Source organism: Portunus trituberculatus, chromosome 4, assembly GCF_017591435.1.
Source record: "Portunus trituberculatus isolate SZX2019 chromosome 4, ASM1759143v1, whole genome shotgun sequence".
NCBI classification, from domain to species: domain Eukaryota; kingdom Metazoa; phylum Arthropoda; class Malacostraca; order Decapoda; family Portunidae; genus Portunus; species Portunus trituberculatus.
In genome coordinates this window covers 4,861,462-4,883,527 of record NC_059258.1, presented here as the reverse complement: position 1 = coordinate 4,883,527, position 22,066 = coordinate 4,861,462, and the positions used below count along the sequence as shown (strand labels likewise).

Sequence of the window (22,066 nt, the reverse complement as noted above, 5' to 3'; positions counted from 1 at the left end):
AATTTAATTTCGAGTTTGCCAAAATTATGGTGGTGATTTGAAAAACTTATTATCTAGCATTAAAAATGATAGAGAATATAAAGAAAAATAAGGATGTATTAATTTATTTCTGCTAGATATTGAATAAAAACCGGATTATATAAAATTCGAGTATGAAAGAATAAAAACAAACTCCCTTTAAGATGCATAAAAAAGAAACTAAGAACACCAAAATAATTAAAAATACATTAAATAATTTTAGAAAACAAAATATTCTGAAAACAAACCTTGAACTGAACTTGTAATATAAGCCAAAATAACTAAGGATATACTTGCCAGTGGCCGCGAGGGAAGGGGAGATCACGGGGACATTTCAGGCCAAAAAACCGCAAAAATGGCGAGTGTTTCTTACCACATCGCCAACCTGCTGGAGAAAGTAAGTAAAACAGACCAGCACACCACCATTAGACCCTGAAAATTGGGGTAAATCGCGAGAAAATAGGAGAAATAGATTTGCCTGCCCGACTCTTCGTTACTCCCAGCTTGTGTTGTTTTGTTTTGCTTGAATATTCTTGCATTTCCTGTGATTTTATTGGCCTGGCGGGTTGTTTGGCATTGTTTTCCTGCCCTGTGTGTCTTTTTGGTCCAGAATTGCCTTAGTTTGAGGTGTAAATATGGCTGTCAGGCGGTGTAGTTATGGTAGCCCAGTGTTCGGCTAGATTTCTCCTCTCTCCTGTCCATTTCTACACCGGATTTAGTCAAGTTTGGTTTATTTTCTTGTTTTTCCGTTGTTTTTGTGTGTTTTCATTGTTCGTCTCTAAGTATTTCATGTTTTGGTGTTGGATTTCATTGTTTTTCGCGTTGAGTTGTCACTTTTGGTTTAGTTTTGATAGATATGATTATTTTTCGCTTTTTTTTCCTTTTCCTTCATTTTATTCTATCTTTTTTACTTTCATTTTTTTTTATTTATCGCCAAGAAGTTGGGTTTTTTTTTATTTGTTTTATTGATATTCCATTTTTTCTCTAATAATTAAGGGTAAGAGGAAAGCATTAGTGTAAAATATGAGAGAGAGAGAGAGAGAGAGGTGATTGGTGTGTGTGTGTGTGTGTGTGTGTGTGTGTCATGCATCTGTCAAAAGTCTTCATAAACTTTCTTTTGTGTTAATGTCCCAAGTTTTCTTTTTCTTCTTTTTTTTTCTTCCTTCATTTATTCACCCATTCTTGCCTTGACTTTCCTTCCATCCTTCCTTCCTTTATATTCATTTTTGCCTAGTCCTTCCTTCCTTCATTCATTTATTCATCCATTTGTACCTAATTCTTCCTTTACTTTTTTTTTCATTTAAGTTATTTCCCTTCCAATTTGGTTTAATTGTTTTATTTCTTGTTTTGTTTTGTTTTAGTATTGTTTTTTTGAAGTAGTTTGTGTTTTTCTTTCTCTTTTCTTCTTTCTTTCTTTCTTTTTTCTTTAATTTTTGGGTTTGACTTTTCTCTGGATTTTGTTTAGTGTCTTTATTTCTTGTTTTTTATTTATTTTTTTTAAAGTTTGTGTCTTTGTTTCAAATATTTTCCATCTCTCTCTCTCTCTCTCTCTCTCTCTCTCTCTCTCTCTCTCTCTCTCTCTCAGCACTGTAGAAATAGAGAAACTGGGCTAATTAATGGTTGTATTTTTTCAGGAAGATTTAAACTTAAGCGATAAATGTTTACTTGTACTGACAACACACACACACACACACACACACACACACACACACACACACACACACACAATAAATAAATAGATGAATAAATAAATGAATAGATGAATAAATAAATGATAAATGAATGAATGGGAAAGGGGAAGGGTAAAAAAGACAAACAAAGGCAGGACAGTTAACCAATTTTATGTAAACAGACTTTAAAGTTTTAAACATTCTTTGAAATGACAAATGAGAAGAAATAAGATTTTAAACCACCACCACCACCACCACCAACAACAACAATAATAATAATAATAATAATAATAATGATAACAACAACCCTTTAAAACCCATTAGAAATGCTATTAACAACCAAACAACCCCAAAAATACCTCTTTAATCCCTAAACAACCCCAAAAACACCATTACCAACCCAAATGACCTAAAAAACACCCATTAAAACACCAAAATGCCCCATTATCAACCTAAACAACCCCAAAAATACCCAATTAAACCCCAAACAACACCAAGAACACTCCATTACCAACTCAAACAACCCCTAAAATGCCCATTAAACCCCAAAACACAAAAACACACCATTACCATCCCAAACAACCCCTAAAACACCCCTTTAATTCCCAAACAACCCCAAAAATACTCCATTACCAACTCAGAAACCCCAAAACACCCATTGAACCCCAAACAACCCCAAAAAAACGTTTAATCTTCCAAACAACACAAAGACATCCCATTAACCCCCAAAACAACCTCAAAAACCCCATTAACAACCTAACAACCCTTTCTCGGCTCCTCAGATGACCAGTACGGACAAGGACTACCGCTTCATGGCCACCAACGACCTGATGACAGAGCTGCAGAAGGACTCCATCAAACTGGATGACGACTCGGAAAGGAAGGTCGTCAAGATGCTCCTGAGACTCCTCGAAGATAAGAACGGCGAAGTGCAGAACCTCGCTGTTAAATGGTGAGAGGGAGAGGGAGAAGGATGAGGGAGGGAGAGAGGGAGAAGTTGATGGGGATAGGAGAGGGAAGGAGAAGGAAGGCTGAGAGAGAGAAGGTGGGTGAATGGGGAAGGTGGTTGTGTTTGTGTGATGAAAGTTTTAACCCCATGATGCATTTCTATATTCATTCTACTTACTATTTGGTGATTTAACACAGCTTAGAATTTATGTGGGAGATTGAAATAGAGAAAGTTGTTTCTATTAAACTTGTGACGTCCATAAACCCTTCCTAATGTCAATAAAATGGTCTAATCATACTCAAATCTCAAGGTAAACATGTGTCCCAGTACTGTAGGGGTTGAAGAGAGAGAGAGAGAGAGAGAGAGAGAGATGTGTGTGTGTGTGTGTGTGTGAGAGAAGTAATGTGTGTGTGTGAGAGAAGTAATGTGTGTGTGAGAGAAAGAGGGAAGGAGAGAGAGAGAGAGAGAGAGAGAGATGATAATGATGATGATGATGAGTGTGTGTGTGGGTATGTTTTAGAGAAAAAAAAAATTTATATATGTCAGAGAGAAAGAGAGAGAGAAAGATATATGAATTTATGTATAAAATAGAAAAAAAAAACAAGAAAACCCCACATATTAACATAGAATAGATATGAGAGATAGAGAGAAAGAAAGAACGAATGAACGATTGAACGAAAGAAAACCCCCAAAAAACACTTCTTACCACCACCTTCACCACCACCACAGCCTGGGTCCACTAGTAAACAAAGTGAAGGAGTTCCACGTGTATTCCATCGTGGAGAGCCTGTGCGACCACATGGTGAGCGAGAGGGAGCAGCTGAGAGACATGTCATCACTGGCCCTCAAGACAGTCATCAACGAGCTGCCTGCTTCCTCCACCGCCCTCGTCGCTAACATATGCAAGAGAGTTACCGACAGACTTTCCGAGGCCATCGTCAGGGTGAGTGTGGGTGCTGGGAGGGTGTGTTGGGGTGAGTTAGTTAGGGGTAGGTTAGTATGGGAAGGGGATTGAAAGGGTACAGGTGGGATAGTGTCAGGGTTGGAGGTGCAGAGAGGGAACAGTCTCATTGTGGTGGGCCAGTGTGTGCTGTGGTGTCAGGGTTGGAGGTGCAGGGAAGGGAACAGTCTCATTGTGGTGGGCCAGTGTGTGCTGTGAGGCCTTGCTGTGGTGTCAGGGTTGGAGGTGCAGGGTAGGGAATGGTCTCATTATGAAGGGGTGGTGGGTCAGTGCGTGCTGTGGGTGTGTGTGGCCAGCTGTGGTGTGGCTAAGCTCGTAGGGTACAGCAGGGTGGCTTATGAAACTGTCTTGATGGAGCTATTAATATGAATAACTGTATGTGTGTTTGTATTTACCTAGTTGTATATTACAGGGTTTGATTTAGGCTCATAGTGACTGGTCTCCATATCTACATTTATCCAACTTTTCCTTAAATTTGTGCACACTTTCTGCTGTTACAATCTCTTCACTCACTCCATTCCAGATGTCCACTGTCCTATGTGGAAAATTGAATTTCTTAATGTTCCTCAGACACTGACTTTTCATGATATTGGAATGTCCACTTGTTTGTTTATCTCCATCCTCCGTCAGTGTGTGTGTGTGTGTGTGTGTGTGTGTGTGACAATTATTTAGACAGACAGCCATACAGACAGACAGTAACTCCACCTGTCCTCTCCACAGCAAGAGGACGTCAGCGTACAGTTGGAGGCGCTGGACATCCTTGGCGACCTCCTAGCACGTTTTGGCTCCCTGCTGGTGTCCTTCCATCCAAACATCCTTGACGCTTTGTTGCCCCAGCTGGCCTCGCCCCGCCTGGCCGTCAGGAAACGAACCATCATAGCGCTGAGTCACCTGGTCGTCTCCTGCTCCCCTCAGATCTATGCAAGGCTCATGGATTTCCTTATAGAAGAGCTGGCCAAGAATTCGTCCATGTCCACCACCAGGACTTATATTCAGTGTATTGCTGCTATCAGGTGTGTGTGTGTGTGTGTGTGTGTGTGTTATTGATCTGTTTTTTACATTTTGTTTCACTGGTTGTGTGGCAGATTAACACACCAATGTTCCAGTAGTGTGGGACCACCCCAGGAAGACACAGAACCACATCAGATGCATTTATGAAATCCATTTGTGTGTGTGTCTTGCCTTCTAACTAACAATGTGGCATCCTTGGTCTTCATTGTGTAAGAAATCTGTCCATCTATCTCACACATCACCATTTTCTCATTCATATCCACTCTCTCTCACACATCACCACTTTCACACATCACCACTCTCTCTCACACATCACCACTTTCATACATCACCACTCTCACACACATCACCATTTTCTCACTCATATCCACTCTCTCTCTCTCACACATCACCACTCCCTTACACATCACCACCCTCACACACCTCTCTCTCCCCTTGCAGCCGCCAAGCGGGGCACCGGTTTGGGGAGTACCTGGAGCGTGTGATGCCTCTCATTGTGCAGTACGTGGCGGTGGATGACGATGAGCTGCGGGAGTACTGCATCTCTGCCTGCGAGGCCTTCACTCTCCGCTGCCCCAAGGAGATCACACCACATCTCTCCACTGTTAGTAGTCCCACATCAATACACCTCTAGTTCACCTCATGTTGCTTCACCAGACTAAACTAATGTAACCTAACCTAACTTAACTTCACTGTTAGTACCGCCACATCAGTACACCTCATCACCTCATGTTGCTTCACCTAAATAAACTTAACTCCTTCAATACTGGGACACATTTTTACCTTGAGATTTGTGCACAATTGGACCATTTTATTGACATTAGGAAGGGTCTGTGGAGGTCAAAAGATTAATGGCCACAGTCTTCATTATTTTAACTCCTTCAGTACTGGGACACATTTTTACCTTGAGATTTGTTTACCTTGAGATTTGTGCATGATTGGACCATATTATTGATATTAGGAAGGGTCTATGGACGTCAGAAGATTAATGGCCAGTCTTCACTATATTAATCCCCACATGAGTTTCTGAAGCTGTATAAAATCACCAAATAGTAAGCAAAGTGAATATGGGAATGTGTCAACTTTTAACCAACCTACTTGAATTAACCTCTCCACTGTTTGAAGGCCCATGTCAGTACACCTTTATTTCACCTAATGTTCCTTCACCTAACTGAACTAATGCAATCTAACCTAATTAAATTTTTACCTAACCTAACTTCACCTCTCCACCGTTTGTGTGCCCACATCAATACACCTTTGTTTCACCCAATATAGCTTGACCTAACTAAACTTAAGCTAATGTAACACAACTCAGTTTTACCTAACCTAACTTCTTTACTGTTGGTATGTTAAGATCAATACTCCTTTATTTCACCTTATAACTTTGTCTTACGTAACTTGACCTAACTTAACTTAAGCTAATGTGACTTAACTCAGTTTTACCTAACCAAAGTTAACTTCTCCACCATTAGTATGCCAAGATCAATACTCCTTTATTACACCTCATAACTTCGTCTAGTGTAGCTTGACCTATCTGTACTTAAGCTAACCTAACCTAACTCAATGTTGCTCTACCTAACTTTATGTCTCCACCATTAGTGTGCCAACATCAATGCTCCTTTATTTCACCTCATAACTTTGTCTAGTGTAGTTTGGCCTAACTGAACTTAACCTAACCTAACTCAACTCAACTCAATTTACCTTACCTAACCTAACCTCTCCACCATTAGTGTGCTGACATCAATGCTCCTTTATTTCACCTCATAACTTTGTCTAGTGTAGCTTGGCCTAACTGAACTAGTGAGTTATAGTTATTGGAAGATTATAGAGACATCATAACACATTTCCATGCCTTCATTTTGTCCTTAGATTGTTGAAATGTGCCTGAAATACATCACACACGACCCCAACTACAACTACGACGACTATGATGACGACGAGGGGCAGATGGACATGGATGAGGATGACGATGGTGAGGAGGATGACGAGTACTCAGATGATGATGACATGTCCTGGAAGGTGAGCATCTCAAACACCTTCTTTTCTTCCTACTTGTGTTATTTATTTAGTCTTTTTTATTCCAGTGTTCTTTCTTTTTGGCTCACCATTTTATTTATTTTATTTTTTATTTTTACTTTTTGTGAGGTTGTTTATTCATTTTTTCCAGCGTTCTTTCTTTTTTCGACTTTATTTATTATTATTATTATTATTTTGTTTTATTTTATGTAAAAGGGGAAATCTGGCCAAGGGCAACAAAAACAATAGAACAAAAATATCTTAAGTATTGAAATAGGTAGGCAAAAAATGAAATTGTATGTGTGTGTATGTGTGTATCTTACCTGTTTGTTGGCTTCTGTAGGTGCGTCGTTCATCAGCCAAGTGTCTGGAAGCTGTGATATCCACCAGACATGAGATGCTGATTGAGTTCTACAAGACAGTCTCCCCACAACTCATTAACCGGTTCAAAGGTACAGCTTGCCCCTCAGCCACACCTACATTGTATAGTTAGGCCAGTGTTCTCAATGCTTCGCTCTCTCACCGTCACTACTTTCAAAAGGCTTTAGTTGAAGGTGTTCAGATTTTTGAGGTGTTTTTTTTTATGGTTCTGGTGATGACTGGCAAGATTTGTAGGTTGTTATAAGACTATTGAAAACCTGGTTAGTTGTCTCTGTGGCATCGGAAGACTGTCATGGTGAGAGAAGAAGGGGTTTCTGAATATGGGCGATAGTGTACACACACACACACACACACACACACACACACACACACACACACACACACACACACACACACACACACACACACACACACACACACACACACATGAATAAAAAAGTTCTATATCTATTTATCTATCTATTTTATTATTCATTATTTTAAACTCAACCTAACCTTACCTTATCTTACCTTACCTTACCTAACCTTACCTTACCTCATCTCACTTCACCTTATCTTACCTCACCACCTCACCTAAGCTAACCTCACGTTACAGAGAGGGAGGAGAATGTGAAGGTGGACATCTTTCACGCCTACATGGCCCTGCTGAGACAAACCCGCCCCTCTCTTAGTCTCAGCCTGGACCCCGACGCCATGGAACAGGAGGAGGGCACCATCTCAATGTTAAAACAGCAGGTGTGTCTGGGTGTGTGTATTCACGATGTCTTCCCCATAGACCAATCTTCAGGTAGGACTGAGACCACAACACACGCAACACACAAGGACAGAAAGGCCACAACCCCTGAAGTTACATCCCGTACTTACTGGCTGCTAGGTGAACAGAGGCTGCACATTAAGAGGCTTGCCCATTTACTTTGCCATACCCAGGACTCGAATCCAGGCCTTCTTGGTTGTGAATCGAATGTGCTCTGTGTGTGTGTGTGTGTGTGTGTGTGTGTGTGTGTGTGTGTGTGTGTGTGTGCTGTTCTGTGCATAGATAGTTTTATCATTACACTAGTGAGATAAATGAGTCAAGAATGTATGAATTAGCTATTATTAGTCTTTTATCACTATGTGTGTTGAAAAAGGTGTGTGTGTGTGTGTGTGTGTGTGCCAGCTTGGTGTCTGGGAAGTTTTAAATTTATTTTCTCTCATTTGATTAAAGAAATGACAACGAATGAGGTGCTGTGAAAAATTCTCTCTCTCTCTCTCTCTCTCTCTCTCTCTCTCTCTCTCTCTCTCTCTCTCTCTCTCTCTCTCTCTCTCTCTCTCTCTCTCTCTCTCTCTCTCTCTCTCTGTGTTAAGACTTACAAGAAATAAATGAAAAAACTGAATGAACTTGCTATTATATCAAGCCTCTTACACTTTCTATCACACACACACACACACACACACACACACACACACACACACACACACACACACACACACACACACACACACACACACACACACACACTCACTCTCACTCTCCCTCCCTCCCCCCAGGTGCCGGCTCTGGTGAAGTCTGTGCACCGACAGATGAAGGAGAAGAGCATCAAGACTCGCCAGGGATGCTTTGCCCTCCTTACAGAACTGGTACAAGTCTATCCCGGCGCCCTCACACACCACATCCCCGCCCTCATCCCTGGCATACAGTTCTCCCTCGGGTCAGTCTATTTGTATTACCTAGTTGTTGTCTTGTACAGGGTTCGAGTGTGTGTGTGTGTGTGTTTTTATCTAGTTGTAGGTGTGTGTGTGTGTGTGAGAGAGTAATGATTAGTTAATTTAATGTAAGAAATCAGTAGGTGTTTTGTGGTGTTTAGCAGTGTTTTTGGTGTGACTGTGTGTGTGTGTGTGTGTTTGTGTTTGAGTGTGTGTGATGGTACTCTAATCTAACCTAACCAACACAGACTGAACACAAAACCAACTCAAAACCAAACACAAAAACAAAACTCAAAACTCGCACAAATCAAACACAAAATTCGAACTTGAAACTTACACAAACTGAATGCAAATAAACTCATTCAAAACGCACTCAAACCCAACACAAAACACACAAACACAACACAAAACACACAAACACAACACACACAAACACACAACACAAAACACACAAACACAACACAAAACACACAAACACAACACAAAACACACACAAAACACAAAAACACAAACCCAACACAAACACAAAACCCAACACAAACACAAACACAAAACACAACACAAAACACACAAACCCAAAAACACAAAACAAAACAAAAACACACAAACACAACACAAAACACAAAACCCAACACAAAACAACACAAAACACACAACACAAAACACAAAACACACAAAACACAAAACACACAACACACAACACAACACAAACCCAACACAAAACTCACAAACCCAACACAAAACACACAAACAACACAAAACACACAAACCCAACACAAAACACACAAACAACACAAAACACACAAACTCAACACAAAACTCACACAAACGGAACACAAACGAAACACAAAGCCCCAATGTAACTTAACCAACACACTCACAGGGACAAGAACAGCAGCAGCAACATGAAGATTGACACCCTGGCCTTCGTTCACTGCCTACTGGTGCATCACAGTGGGGAAGTATTTCACCAGCACATCGGGGAGCTGCTGCCCCCCGTGGTGACCTGCGTGGCTGATCCCTTCTACAAGATCACCGCAGAGGCCTTGCTTGTCCTGCAGCAGATTGTCAAGGTCATCAGGCCACTTGGTAAGGCATTTGTTGGCGTTTGTTTATGTTTGTATCGGATCTCCCTCCACAAGTTTTCTCTCTCTCTCTCGCTATCTCTATCTCTATCTCCATCTCTATCTCCAGTTTCTTCCTCCTACTTAAGTGTTCCTTTATCTTTCCTTTACTTTCTCTCCATTTTCCTCTCCAGTTTCCTCCTCCTACTCAAGTTTTCCTCCATCTTTCCTCCACCTTCTCTCCACTTTCTCCTCCGTCTATTCTCCACCTCCTCTCAAATTTTCACTTTCTTACCTCACTTCTATCATGGTTGTTTTATATCTCCCTCCACAAGTTTCCTCCAGTTTTCTTCTCCAACACAAGTCTTCGTCCATCTTTCCTCCACCTTCCCTCCAATATTCACTTCCTTGCCTCTCTTCCATCATGGTCAAAATAGTGTTTCTGGAAGATAGTCGTACTTCTAAACCTCTCTCTCTCTCTCTCTCTCTCTCTCTCTCTCTCTCTCTCTCTCTCTCTCTCTCTCTCTCTGGTGGGGTTTTGTTTGCATTTGACTTGTTTACTTGTTTTTTTTGTTTATTTGTTAGGCCATTAGGCAAAGCGTTTGTTTACGTTTTCTATTTGATTTGCAGATTTGTTGTTGTTTTATTTATTTATTTTGTTATTGTATGAGGAATGTTTGTTTATTTTCATTTGTTTGATTTAGGTAGAAAAGAATATTTATTTATTTATTTTATTTATTCATTTATTTATTTATTCATTTTTATTTATTCACCAGACCTGGCCTCATCATTTGACTTCACCCCATACACCGGCGACCTGTACCACTGCACGCTGGCCAGGCTGAGGGCAGCCGACCTGGACCAGGAGGTGAAGGAGCGGGCCATCGCCTGCATGGGCCAGATCATCTCACACCTCGGCGACCACCTGCAGGTGACACACTGACACACACACAGAGAGGGGGGGGCAGGTTGTCTATAAATAAGAGTGAGTGAGTGAGTGTGTTTGTATTATTTCCTTAACACTCTTCTTTTGCCTTCAAAACACAGTAAACTCTTGAATTTTCCTTGTTAAACACCATTTTATCTTCAGTATCCTAGTAAACTCTTATTTAGCTTGTCAAACTCCTCTTTTCACTTTCAAAATCTTAGTAAACTCTTGAATTTTTCCTTGTCAAACTCTTCTTTTTACTTCAAAATACTAATAAACTCTTGAATTTTCTTGTCAAACTCCACTGTTACCTTCAAAATACCAGAAAACTCACCAATCTTTCATGAACCCTATTTTCACCATTATTATCTCCCCTCAACACACACTCCCTCAAACACTACCCATTGTCACCATCATTATCTCCCCTCAACACACTCCCTCAACACTCCCCCATTGCAGGGTGAACTGGGCACATGTCTCCCAATCTTCCTTGACCGGCTGCGCAACGAGATCACACGCCTCACCACAGTCAAGGCGCTCACCAAGGTCGCCGCCTCACCACTGCGTATTGACCTCCGACCCATCCTTGGCGAGGCCCTTCCCGTCCTCGCCTCCTTCCTGCGCAAGAACCAGCGGGCACTCAAACTGGCAACTCTCACCCTGCTGGACACCGTGGTCACTAATTACTCCACAGCGCTCAGTCCTCAGATGCTGGATAAGGTCAGCTGATGTCTTTATTTTGTCTTTATTTGTATTTTCTTGTCCTTTTCTCTTTTTCTCACTTCTTTCTTTTCTCTTATTTTGTTTTCTTTCTACACTGTGGTCGCTATTTACTCCACAGCGCTCAGTCCTCAGATGCTGGATAAGGTGAGCTGTTATCCTTGTCTTCCTTGTCTTTGTTTTGTCTTTATTTGTATTTCTCTTTCTTTTTTTTCTTTATTTTAGACAATTTTTTCATTATCTCTCTCTTTCTAGACTTTTCAAATTTTTTACTTCCTTCTTTTCAGACGTTTTCTAGACAGTTTTTCTCTTTTGTGTCTGCTTTTTCTTTCTCTCTCCTTCTTTCTTTCTTTAGTGTCTCAATAGTGTCCCAGGGAATGCGTGGTTGTCGGATCTTGAGGAAACCATAGTCAGTCCTCGTGAGCAGAGTGCGGACCAACAGAAAATATGTATTGTTCGCCTAAGAATCAGTTATATCATCAAGAACCTACACTGTTTTGAACCCATGAGATAGACTATGGATTCTCTCTCTCTCTCTCTCTCTCTCTCTCTCTCTCTCTCTCTCTCTCTCTCTCTCTCTCTCTCTTCTTTTTCTTCTTTCTTTCTTTCTTTATTTATTTTTCTATTTATTGACTTTTTGAATCTTTCTAGACTCTTTAACCTCAACTCACCACCCCACCCCACCCCACCTCACCTCACCTCACCTCACCTCACCTCACCTCAATTGTTTCAGGTGCTGGTGGAGTTGCCGCCCCTCATCAACGAGTCAGACCTGCACATCGCCCAGCTGTGCCTCACCCTGCTCACCTCCACCGCCAAGCTGCACAAGGCCTCCCTCGGCAACTTCCTGCAGCTCATCATGCCCGACGTGATGGCTCTCGTCCGCTCCCCTCTGCTGCAAGGTGTGTGTGTGTGTGTGTGTGTGTGTGTGTGTTTTTTTTTTTTTTTCTGCTTATCTAGTTTAATAATCCTTTTTCTCCCTTTACTTTCTGTGTGTGTGTGTGTGTGTGTGTGCGTGCGTGCGTGCGTGTGTGTGTGTGAGCCTCTATTTCTTCTACAGGAGGTGCACTGAAGGCTATGCAGGATCTCTTTGAGGCAGTGGTGAGGGCGGGGCTGCCTGGGCTCGGCTACCAAGACATCCTCACACACCTCCTGGCTCCTCTTGTCTCACCACAGGCATCTAATATACACAAGCAGGTAAGGAGTCTGTCTGTGTGTGTGTGTTTCACTGTTTCACTGTTTGATCTGCTGCAGTCTCTGAGGAGACAGCCAGACGTTACCCTACGGAACGAGCTCAGAGCTCATTATTTCCAATCTTGGGATAGGCCTGAGACCAGGCACACACCACACACCGGGACAACAAGGTCACAACTCCTCGATTTACATCCCGTACCTACTCACTGCTAGGTGAACACCACCTACACGTCAAAGGAGACACACCCAAATATCTCCACCCGGCCGGGGAATCAAACCCCGGTCATCTGGCTTGTGAAGCCAGCGCTCTAACCACTGAGCTACCGGGCGTGTGTGTGTGTGTGTGTGTGTGTGTGTTTGGATGGAGAGAGAGAGAGAGAGGAAGGGAAAAAAAAAGGATGAATGGAAGGAAGAAAGGAAGGGAAGGGGAGAGAGACGAAGGAAAAAAAGGATGCAATGAAGGAAAAACAGGAGAGAGAGAGAGAGAAGGAAGATGGATGCAAGGAAGGATGAGAGGGAGGGATGGAAGGAAGGAAGGGAGGAAGAGGAAGAAAGGAAAAAAAGGATGGAAGGAAGGAAGGAAGGGAAGAAAACATAAGGGAAAGGGAAGAATGTTTAAGGTTTGTGTGTTTGTTTGTTTTTTTCATTTTTTTTTTTTATTTATTTTTTTTTAAGATGGATTAATATAACTCTCTCTCTCTCTCTCTCTCTCTCTCTCTCTCTCTCTCTCTCTCTCTCTCTCTCTCTCTCTCTCTCTCTCTCTCTCTCTCTCTCTCTCTCTCTCTCTCTCTCTCTCTCTCTCTCTCTCTCTCTCTCTCTCTCTCTCTCTCTCTCTCTCTCTCTCTCTCCTTCCCCCTTCCCCTCCCTCTCCTTTTTCCCTCTCTCTGTCTCTCTCCTCTCCTCTCCTCTCCTCCCCTTCCCCCTCTCCTCCCCTCTCTCTGTCTCTCTCTCTCTCCTCTCCTTCCCCTCCCTCTCTCCTCTCCCTCTTTCTCCCAAACAGGCTTACCACTCAATGGCCAAGTGTGTGGCAGCCCTGACCCTGACACACCCCAGTGAGGCAGTGGGCGTGGTGAATCGCTTCCTGATGGATGTCACCAACCCACGCTCACCCACAGTCCAGTCCTTCTCCCTCCTGGCCATTGGGGAGATTGGAAAGCATATGTGAGTCTTCTGGTGTGTTGTGCGATGGGAAAGGTTGGGAAGGTGTGTTTTGGGGTGTAAAGAGTGTTTTTGGGGTGTTTTGGGGTGGAAAGGATGTTTTGGGGTGTTTTTGTGTAGAAAGGGGTGTTTTTTGGGGTGCTTTGGGATGGAAAGGGGTTTTTAGAGTGTTTTGGGGTGTTTTAGGATGAGATTTGGGGTGGATATGGGTGTTTTAGGGGTGTTTTGGGCATGCTTGTGTGTGTGTTTTATTTTAATCTTTTTGTTTATTTTTTTGTATGTGTTTATTTCTTCTTTTTATTTTATTTTATTTTTTTTTTTCTCCTTTTGTCTGTGTGTGTGTGTGTGTGTGTGTGTGTATGTTTGGTGTTTCCATTAGTATAAAATCACCACCACCAACACCTCACAATCCTTCCAATCCTACAGAGACTTGAGTGGCATTCCTCAGCTGAAGGATGCAGTGGTGGCATCCTTCAGCTCTTCTTCAGAGGAGGTGAAGTCAGCAGCGTCCTATGCCCTGGGCCACCTCAGCTGCGGCAACCTGCAGGAGTATCTTCCCTTCGTCCTGTCCGAGATTGAGGCTAACCCCAAGCGACAGTACCTCCTCCTTCACTCCCTTAAAGAAGTGAGTATGGGAGGAGGAAGAGGAGGGGGAGGGGTGTAGGAAGGGAAGGAGGAAGAGGAGGCGGAGGAGGAAGGGTTAGGGACTGGGGAAAGAAGGAAAGGAATGAAAGAAAATAGTTGAAGGAAGGAGGGAAGGAAAGGGAGAGGGATGAAGGAAGGAAGGAAAAGACAGTACCTCCTTCTTCTCTCCCTTAAAGAAATGAGTATAGGAGGAGGTGGAGGGGAGGGACTGAGGAAGAAAGGAATGAAAAAATGAAGGAAAGTAAGGAAGAAAAGAAATAAAGGAAGGCAGGGTAAGGAGAAGAGAGGCTGGGAGAGTAGGAACTGGGGAGAGAAAGAAAGAAATAAGGAAAAAGAATTATCTCAGAACAAAGGCTCATTTTAATCCCTTTTTAAATCAATGTCTCTTTCGTACCAATCCATTCCTTCTCTGTTCTCTCCATTTTCTGTGCTCTCTATCTCTTGTTCACCTGTTTTTATTACCCATCTTGTAAATCAATGTCTGTCTTATAAATTTGTCTATTTTTCCTTCAGATTATCAGTGTGTCTGTCTTTCTATCCTTCTCTTCCATTTATTCTTCTGTTTTTTACATCATATTTTCAGTCTGTCTATCTTTCTATCATTTTCATGCATCCACTCCTTCATATCATCAGCCTATCTTTCTTTCTCACCAATCTTTTTCTCTATTTCTCCTTCAGATCATCAGCCTTTTCATTTTCTCACCCATCTGTTCCTCTGTTCCTCTTTCATATTGTCAGTCTGTCTATCTTTCTGTCTTTTATCATCCATCTATTCCTCCTTCAGATCATCAGCCTGTCAGTCTTTCTCTTCCTCACACATCCACTCCTTCAGATCAGCAGCCTCTCTATCTTTCTATCTTTCTCATGCCTCTACTCCTCCTTCAGATCATCAGCCTTCAGAGCAAGAGTGCCGAGGGTGTGAAGGTCTTGCAGGGTTTCGTGAGTGACATCTGGGCGCAGCTGTTCCGCCATACAGAGTGTGTGGAGGAGGGCACCAGAAATGTCGTGGCAGAGTGTCTTGGTAAACTGACGCTCATTAACCCCTCAGCTCTCCTCCCCAAGCTGCAGGAGTCCCTCAAGACAGACTCACCAATGATGCGCACCACTATTGTCACTGCCATTAAGTTCACCATTTCAGATCAGGTAAGGAGTGATGGTGAGGCAGAGTGTTTGGTGCTTCCATGTAGAGTGAAAGCACATGACAACACATTCTGAATCTTAGGCTTATATTCTTTAACACTGCTACATTTCACCTCGACTATTCCAAGTTTTGTTTAAATTGACACAAGTTCTTAAGGTGTTTTTATGTGTTTAGAAGGCAGATTGACAAGCTTTCTACATTATCAACCTTTTCAATACCAGGATGCATTTTTACCTTAAGATTTGTGTACAATTAGACCATTTTATTGACATTAGGAAGGGTCTTTGGAGGTCAGAAGATTAATGACCACAGTCTTCACTATTTTAATCCCCCACATAAGTTTCTGAAGCTGTATAAAATCACCGAATAGTAAGCAGAATAAATATGGCAATGCGTCATGGTACTGAAGGGGTTAACTGCAGAAATACTATAGAAAATCCCGCTTATCGTCTCAGTGGCCTTGAAAAATAGTCATGCTTAGAGAGTAAAGTGTTTCTAATATGGACCTTAGTCTTGCCTATTTGTGTCTCCCAGTGCTAGCCAGACACACTGCAACACACCTCAACACACCTAGAACCTTTTCTCACCTTCCTGTGTCTCTTAGTGCTAACCAGACACCTTGCAACACACCTCAACACACCCCATTATACCCTATACCAATTCTTGCCTTCCTCTCTTCTTCTGTGCTTCCCAAACACACCCTAGCACACACCAAACAATCAAAACACACTCAAGACACACACACCATATCTCTTTCTCTGCAACTCAAACCAAATGCACCCTAACACACCCCAAACACAAGCAAAACATGCCACAACACCCCAAACATACACACACCACAACACCCAAAACACACACTTTAACACACCCTAACACACCAAAAAACAAGCAAAACACCCCACAACACACCCCAAACACTCACATCCTACCACCTCCTTTGCAACACAAGCTAAACACACCACAACACCCCTCCCCCACACACACACTACCTCTTTCCAATAGCACAAACCAAACACACCCTAGCACACATGACACATTTAACCAACCCTAATCTAACGCCCCGTCTCTCCGCAGCCCACAGCCATCGACAGCTTACTCCGGCACAGCATTGGTGACTTCCTCTCCACCTTACAAGACCCTGATCTAAACGTGCGTCGTGTGGCTCTGGTTGCCTTCAATTCTGCCGCACACAACAAGCCATCTCTCGTCCGTGATCTTCTTGACACCATCCTGCCTCAGCTCTACAATGAAACCAAAGTCAGGGTGAGTCTGTCTCTGTGTCTGTCTGGGAGAGGTAGAGTTAATTGTTTATTTATTTATTTTTTTATTTATTATTATTATTATTATTTATTTATTTATTATTATTATTTGTTTTGTTTTTACTGCAGCCTTTTTCTCTTCACCCTTGCAGGAAGAAGCTATTTATGAGGTAGAGATGGATCTGTTTGCCTTTATTCTCTTCCTCTTCTTTTTCCTACTTATCCTTACCATGATAGAAAGGCAAAAACACACTCTTTAACCTCCACACAGATGCACTACAGCCTATCTTTCTTTACCGTTACAGAAAGAGTTGATTCGGGAGGTCGAGATGGGTCTGTTTGCCTTCCTATTTTACTCCTTATCTGTGTTTCTTGCCCTTAAACTTAATAGAGAGAGGCAAAAAACACTCCTTTAACCCCACACAGATGCATTACAGCCTGTCTCTCTTCACCCTTACAGAAAGAGTTGATTTGTGACTTAGAAAAGGATCTGTTTGCCTTTCTACTTCTACTCTTTCTTCTCATTGTCTTTACCATGATAGAAATAGGCAAAACACTCCCTTTAATCCCCACTCAGATGCACTACAGCCTGTCTCTCTTCACCCTTCAAGAAAGAGTTGATTTGGGAGGTCAAGATGGGTCTCTTTGTCTTTCTATTTCTACTCTTTATCTTTGTTTCTTGCCCCTAAACTTAATAGAGACAGGCAAAATATACTCCCTTTAACCCCACACAGATGCACTTTATTGGTGCAGAAAGAGCTAATTTGTCAGATAGAGATGGCTCAGCTTACCTTTCTCCTACTTCTACTCTTCCTCCTCATTGTCCTTACCATGATAGAAGTAGGCAAAAAACACTCCCTTTAACCCCACACAGATGCTTTACTGCTTGTCTCTCTTCACCCTTACAGAAAGAGTTGATTTGTGACTTAGAAAAGATCTGTTTGCCTTTTACTTCTCCTACTCTTCCTTCTCATTGTCCTTACCATGATAGAAAGAGACAAAACACTTTCTTTAACCCCCAAATGGATACACTACAGCTTGTCTCTCTTCACCTTACAGAAAGAGTTGATTCGCGAGGTCGAGATGGGTCCCTTCAAGCACACAGTGGATGACGGGCTGGACATCCGCAAGGCAGCGTTCGAGTGCATGTACACCCTCCTGGAGACCTGCCTGGACCGTGTGGATATCTATGTGTTCCTGGAGCATGTGGAGGGCGGGCTCAGGGACCACTATGACATCAAAATGCTCACCTATCTTATGCTGACACGGCTGGCCCATCTGTGTCCCCAGGCTGTCCTGCAGAGGTGAGGCCAGAGTGTTTGGTCTTGTGTCTGTTTATTTGTTCCTTGTCTTTGTGTGTCTTGTAAGGTGTGTTGTCTGAGAGCTGTGTGATTTCTTTGTGTGTCTTTGCATTGTAGTGGTAAGGTAGTGTGTGTGTGTGTGTGTGTGTGTGTGTGTGTGTGTGTGTGTGTGTGTGTGTGTGTGTTTATCTATCTATCTATATCTCTTTGTATCAGGCTAGCAATCCCACACAAGGCAGGCTAGACAACACACACACCAAGGGCCCCACAAAGAGAGACAGACACATAAACACTTAAATAAAAAACTTAACCTAACCTAACCTAACCTCACAGACTGGAGCGACTCGTGGAACCCTTGCGGACCACAGTGACCACCAAAGTGAAGGCCAACTCGGTCAAACAGGAGTACGAGAAGCAGGATGAACTGAAGAGGTCTGCGATGAGAGCCGTGGCCGCCCTCCTCACAATCCCCGATGCCGATAAGAACCCACAGCTTTCCGAATTCGTCGCCCATATCAAGTCAACGCCGGAGCTCCAGTCCTTGTTTGAGAGCATCCAACGCGATGCCTGCCCCACACACGACGCCATGATGGACTTGAGTTGAGCGTGTCTGGCCTGCGTCCCCGCCAAGCTGTGCATCGCTGGAGGTGATGGGAAGTGTAAGGAAGGTTTTAAGGGTCTAGTGTTGCCTGCTCCACTGCTACTGTTGCTGCTGGTGGTGGTGGGGCCTGTTTGACACCTTGCAGACTTGTAGAGGGAGAGAGAGGGAGAGTGTACTTGATACAGGAAGAGAGAGGTAGAGAGAGTTTTAAAAGTTTTCCATTCAGTGTCTCTCCCTGCATGAACATTCTAAACTTGAGAAAGAGAGAGGGAGGGAAAAGAAGGAAGGAAAGAGTTGAAAAGTACTTCTTATAATCTTTCTTTCCTTCCTTCTATCTCTTATGGCTCAGAAAAGGAGATGAAGAGAGAATTTAGAAGTACTTGTAATTTCTCTTTCCTTCTTTCTCAAGGCTCAGAAAAAATAGAGAGAAAGAGGAGAGAATAGAGACTTAAAATGACTTCTTAGGATCTCTTTTTTTTTTTCCTTTTGTGAATGAGAGAGAGAGAAAGAGAGAGAGAGAGGAAAAGATAGAAAGATCAGAGATATATCTTAAGACCTCTTCCTTCTCCTCTTACAACTAGAGAAAGAGAGAGAGAGAGAGAGAAGGTGCCCTCTTAAACTCGTCATTCTGTTCCTCTTACAAACCAGAGAGAGAGAGAGAGAGAGAGAGAGAGAGAAGAAGAACAAGAACAAGTGTATCTCTCATCTCTCTCCTCTTCTCTTCTCTCATACAAACCAGAAAAAGAGATGGAGAGACAGATTAAGATGATCCTCTCATGAAAAATAAGAGAAAGAGAAGTTGTAAAAAGTCAACCCATATTCTCCTCCTCTTCCTCCTCTTATCCTTTCTCCTCCTCCTCTTACCCTTTCTCCTCCTCCTCCTCCTCCTCCTCCTCCTGCTGCTGCTGCTGCATATAGTGATTGGAGAGAGTGAGTATGGTGAGGCAATGTTTTTTAGTGTTTGCAGCGCAGTGAATCCCTTAAAGAGAAGAAAAGAAAGAAAACAGACAAATTTGTGTTTTTTTGTGTGTGTGTTTATTGCCGGAAAAGACAAAATTAAGTGAAGTTGAATGTTTTTGTAGTTTTGAGTTTGTTATTGAGTCATTTTATTTTATTATTTTTTTTTTTTTTTTTTTTTTTAGTTTGGTGAATGGAAAGAAGTAAAAATTTGTGATGACCTGCTGTGAATGCAAAAAATGAAAAAGAAAAATAGACAAAAGTGAACAAATGTAGAAAATCTCATTGTTTAGTTTGATTTTATTGTTTTTGAGTTTTGTGAATACTGGCAAAAAAAAATCGAAATTTTAGCGAAAGTGGGAAAAACCAAAAATTAATAAAAACCCATTATTATAACATTTTGTAATTGAGATTGTAACAAAAAATGAAGAAGCCACAGTTGAAATATTACAAAGAATTACACTACCTATTTAAGACTTACTGGTTACAATGACACACTTTTATTTACACGACTCTATTAATTCTGAATGTTCTCGTTTTCTTTCTCCATCCCATTTTTTGTTCCATGAAATGATGGGGGACTGAAGAAGAAGAAGAAGCAGCTTGTTATGCTTAAAATAAATAAAACAAAAAAAGAAAGAAAAAAAATAAGGCCCATTTTTTTTACTCAGCCACAGTAGAAAAAAATATATATTAAAAAAAATGCTTGAAGGAAGTTAATGGTTCTTTTGTGAGTGCGTCTGTGTGTGCGTGCGTGCGTGCGTTTATCGCCTTCCCCTTCCCCTTCCCCCCCCTCCTCTACAGCCCTTCCGCGCAAAAGTTATGTATAAAACCACATTATTATTTTTTGTGGCGTATGAAAAAAAAATTGTGATGGTGAATGAAATAAAGAAAAAAAGCAAAGTGACTCTCTCTCTCTCTCTCTCTCTCTCTCTCTCTCTCTCTCTCTCTCTCTCTCTCTCTCTCTACGGTGAACAAAGAGCAAGAAAAATAATAACGAACGTCTCTCTCTCTCTCTCTCTCTCTCTCTCTCTCTCTGATAATGATAAAAATGGCATGTTGATATCTAGAAATTAATGAACTTGTAAAGATAGTAAAAACATTTCTTATTCTCCTTCTCTTTATTTTAACCAACTCAACAAATATAATAGTAATGATAATGATACAAACAGACAATGAAAACGACAATAATAGGTTGAAGACAGACACACACACACACACACACACACGTAATTGAATAGAGCAGTAACAGTAACACAGTAACGTGGTGGTGTTGGTGGTAACAGTTGAGGAGCGTGGGAAGAGAAGTGAGAGTCTGGGAGAGTTGGGGAAGAGAAAGGCAGGATTTTAGAAACACAACAATTAAAACTTACAGGGAAGCCGTTCATAAGGTGACAACTAATCATAACAATGTGTATGTTGCCATTGTTATTATTGTTATTTATTGTTATTATTATTATTATTATTATTATTATTATTATTATTATTATTATTATCGTTATTATTATCATCATCATCGTTTCTCTAATAAAATATACGCCAGACCGAGGGATGGGGGAGGGGAGATAACGGGGGAAGCTGCCCCCGCCACCCATCAACTTTCTGCGATCAACCAATGGCACGGCACGGCATGGCATGGCTTTCTCCGGACACCTCTGCCTCTAGTGTCAGGCTGGGCACATGTACACACTGCACTGATCGGCCGGTAATTTACCCGGCAATGGGTGGGGGGGCATTCTCTGTCACCGGGTCGCCTGTCAGCCCACCCAACATGCTCTAAGCCAGTGGTTCTCAAACTTTTTTGGCTGCGACCCCCTACAAATTACTCCGACAGAGTGGCGACCCACTCCCCCAACAACAACGAATTTCTGTCAATCCCTATGAGGCATTTCCTTGTCTCCGTGTATCTGCTTGCCTTTCTATGTATGTATGCATGTATGTATATGTATTTACTTACACACGTATCTCTCTCTCTCTCTCTCTCTCTCTCTCTCTCTCTCTCTCTCTCTCTCTCTCTTTAAAGGCTGAACAACTTACCATTACTAATGGGAAGGATGGGCTTGCTTCTCTCGCGATCCCCATAAATTATTTCGCGACCCCCCTGGGGATCGGAACCCCAACTTTGAGAACCCCTGCTCTAAGCTAATACATCACCTACCACGATGTTGGTCCGGCGGCGGGCTGGGCGCCAGTGAGCGATGAGTCGCGTGCCTCGCGGTCCACACTCCACAGTACGTAGGCCAGTGCCTGCACAGCCCCCCTTGGTAGAGCGGACAGGAAGGACGTTGTGGCATCGAATCAGCGGCAAGGCTGGTTGGGCCGGGCTGGTCACCACTGGTCACCGTGGAGAGCAGGTGGTGAAGGGTGGCACTGCAAACCGCAGCACTACTTCTCGCCGCACGGTTCCCG

The 22,066-nt window shown here is 42.4% G+C and overlaps 1 protein-coding gene and 1 long non-coding RNA gene across 2 annotated transcripts; one reads left to right on the top strand and one right to left on the bottom strand.

Annotated features, from left to right (window-relative positions):
- Positions 1-303: 303 nt before the first annotated feature.
- On the top strand, positions 304-20,305 carry LOC123511934 (cullin-associated NEDD8-dissociated protein 1-like). The gene is made up of 20 exons (XM_045268043.1): positions 304-415; positions 2,471-2,640; positions 3,367-3,580; positions 4,319-4,611; positions 5,051-5,213; positions 6,479-6,628; positions 6,969-7,077; positions 7,602-7,741; positions 8,534-8,694; positions 9,573-9,778; positions 10,530-10,684; positions 11,141-11,401; positions 12,135-12,303; positions 12,462-12,598; positions 13,596-13,756; positions 14,180-14,378; positions 15,284-15,541; positions 16,614-16,802; positions 17,858-18,102; positions 18,433-20,305. Exons 1-20 carry the CDS (start codon positions 374-376, stop codon positions 18,701-18,703), a joined length of 3,693 nt encoding a protein of 1,230 aa, XP_045123978.1. The 5' UTR covers positions 304-373; the 3' UTR covers positions 18,704-20,305.
- On the bottom strand, positions 20,282-20,769 carry LOC123511940. The gene is made up of 2 exons (XR_006676999.1): positions 20,660-20,769; positions 20,282-20,622 (listed from the first exon to the last, which is right to left on the bottom strand). It is a non-coding gene; the product is annotated as an uncharacterized LOC123511940 (long non-coding RNA).
- Between the last annotated feature and the right edge of the window lie 1,297 nt (positions 20,770-22,066).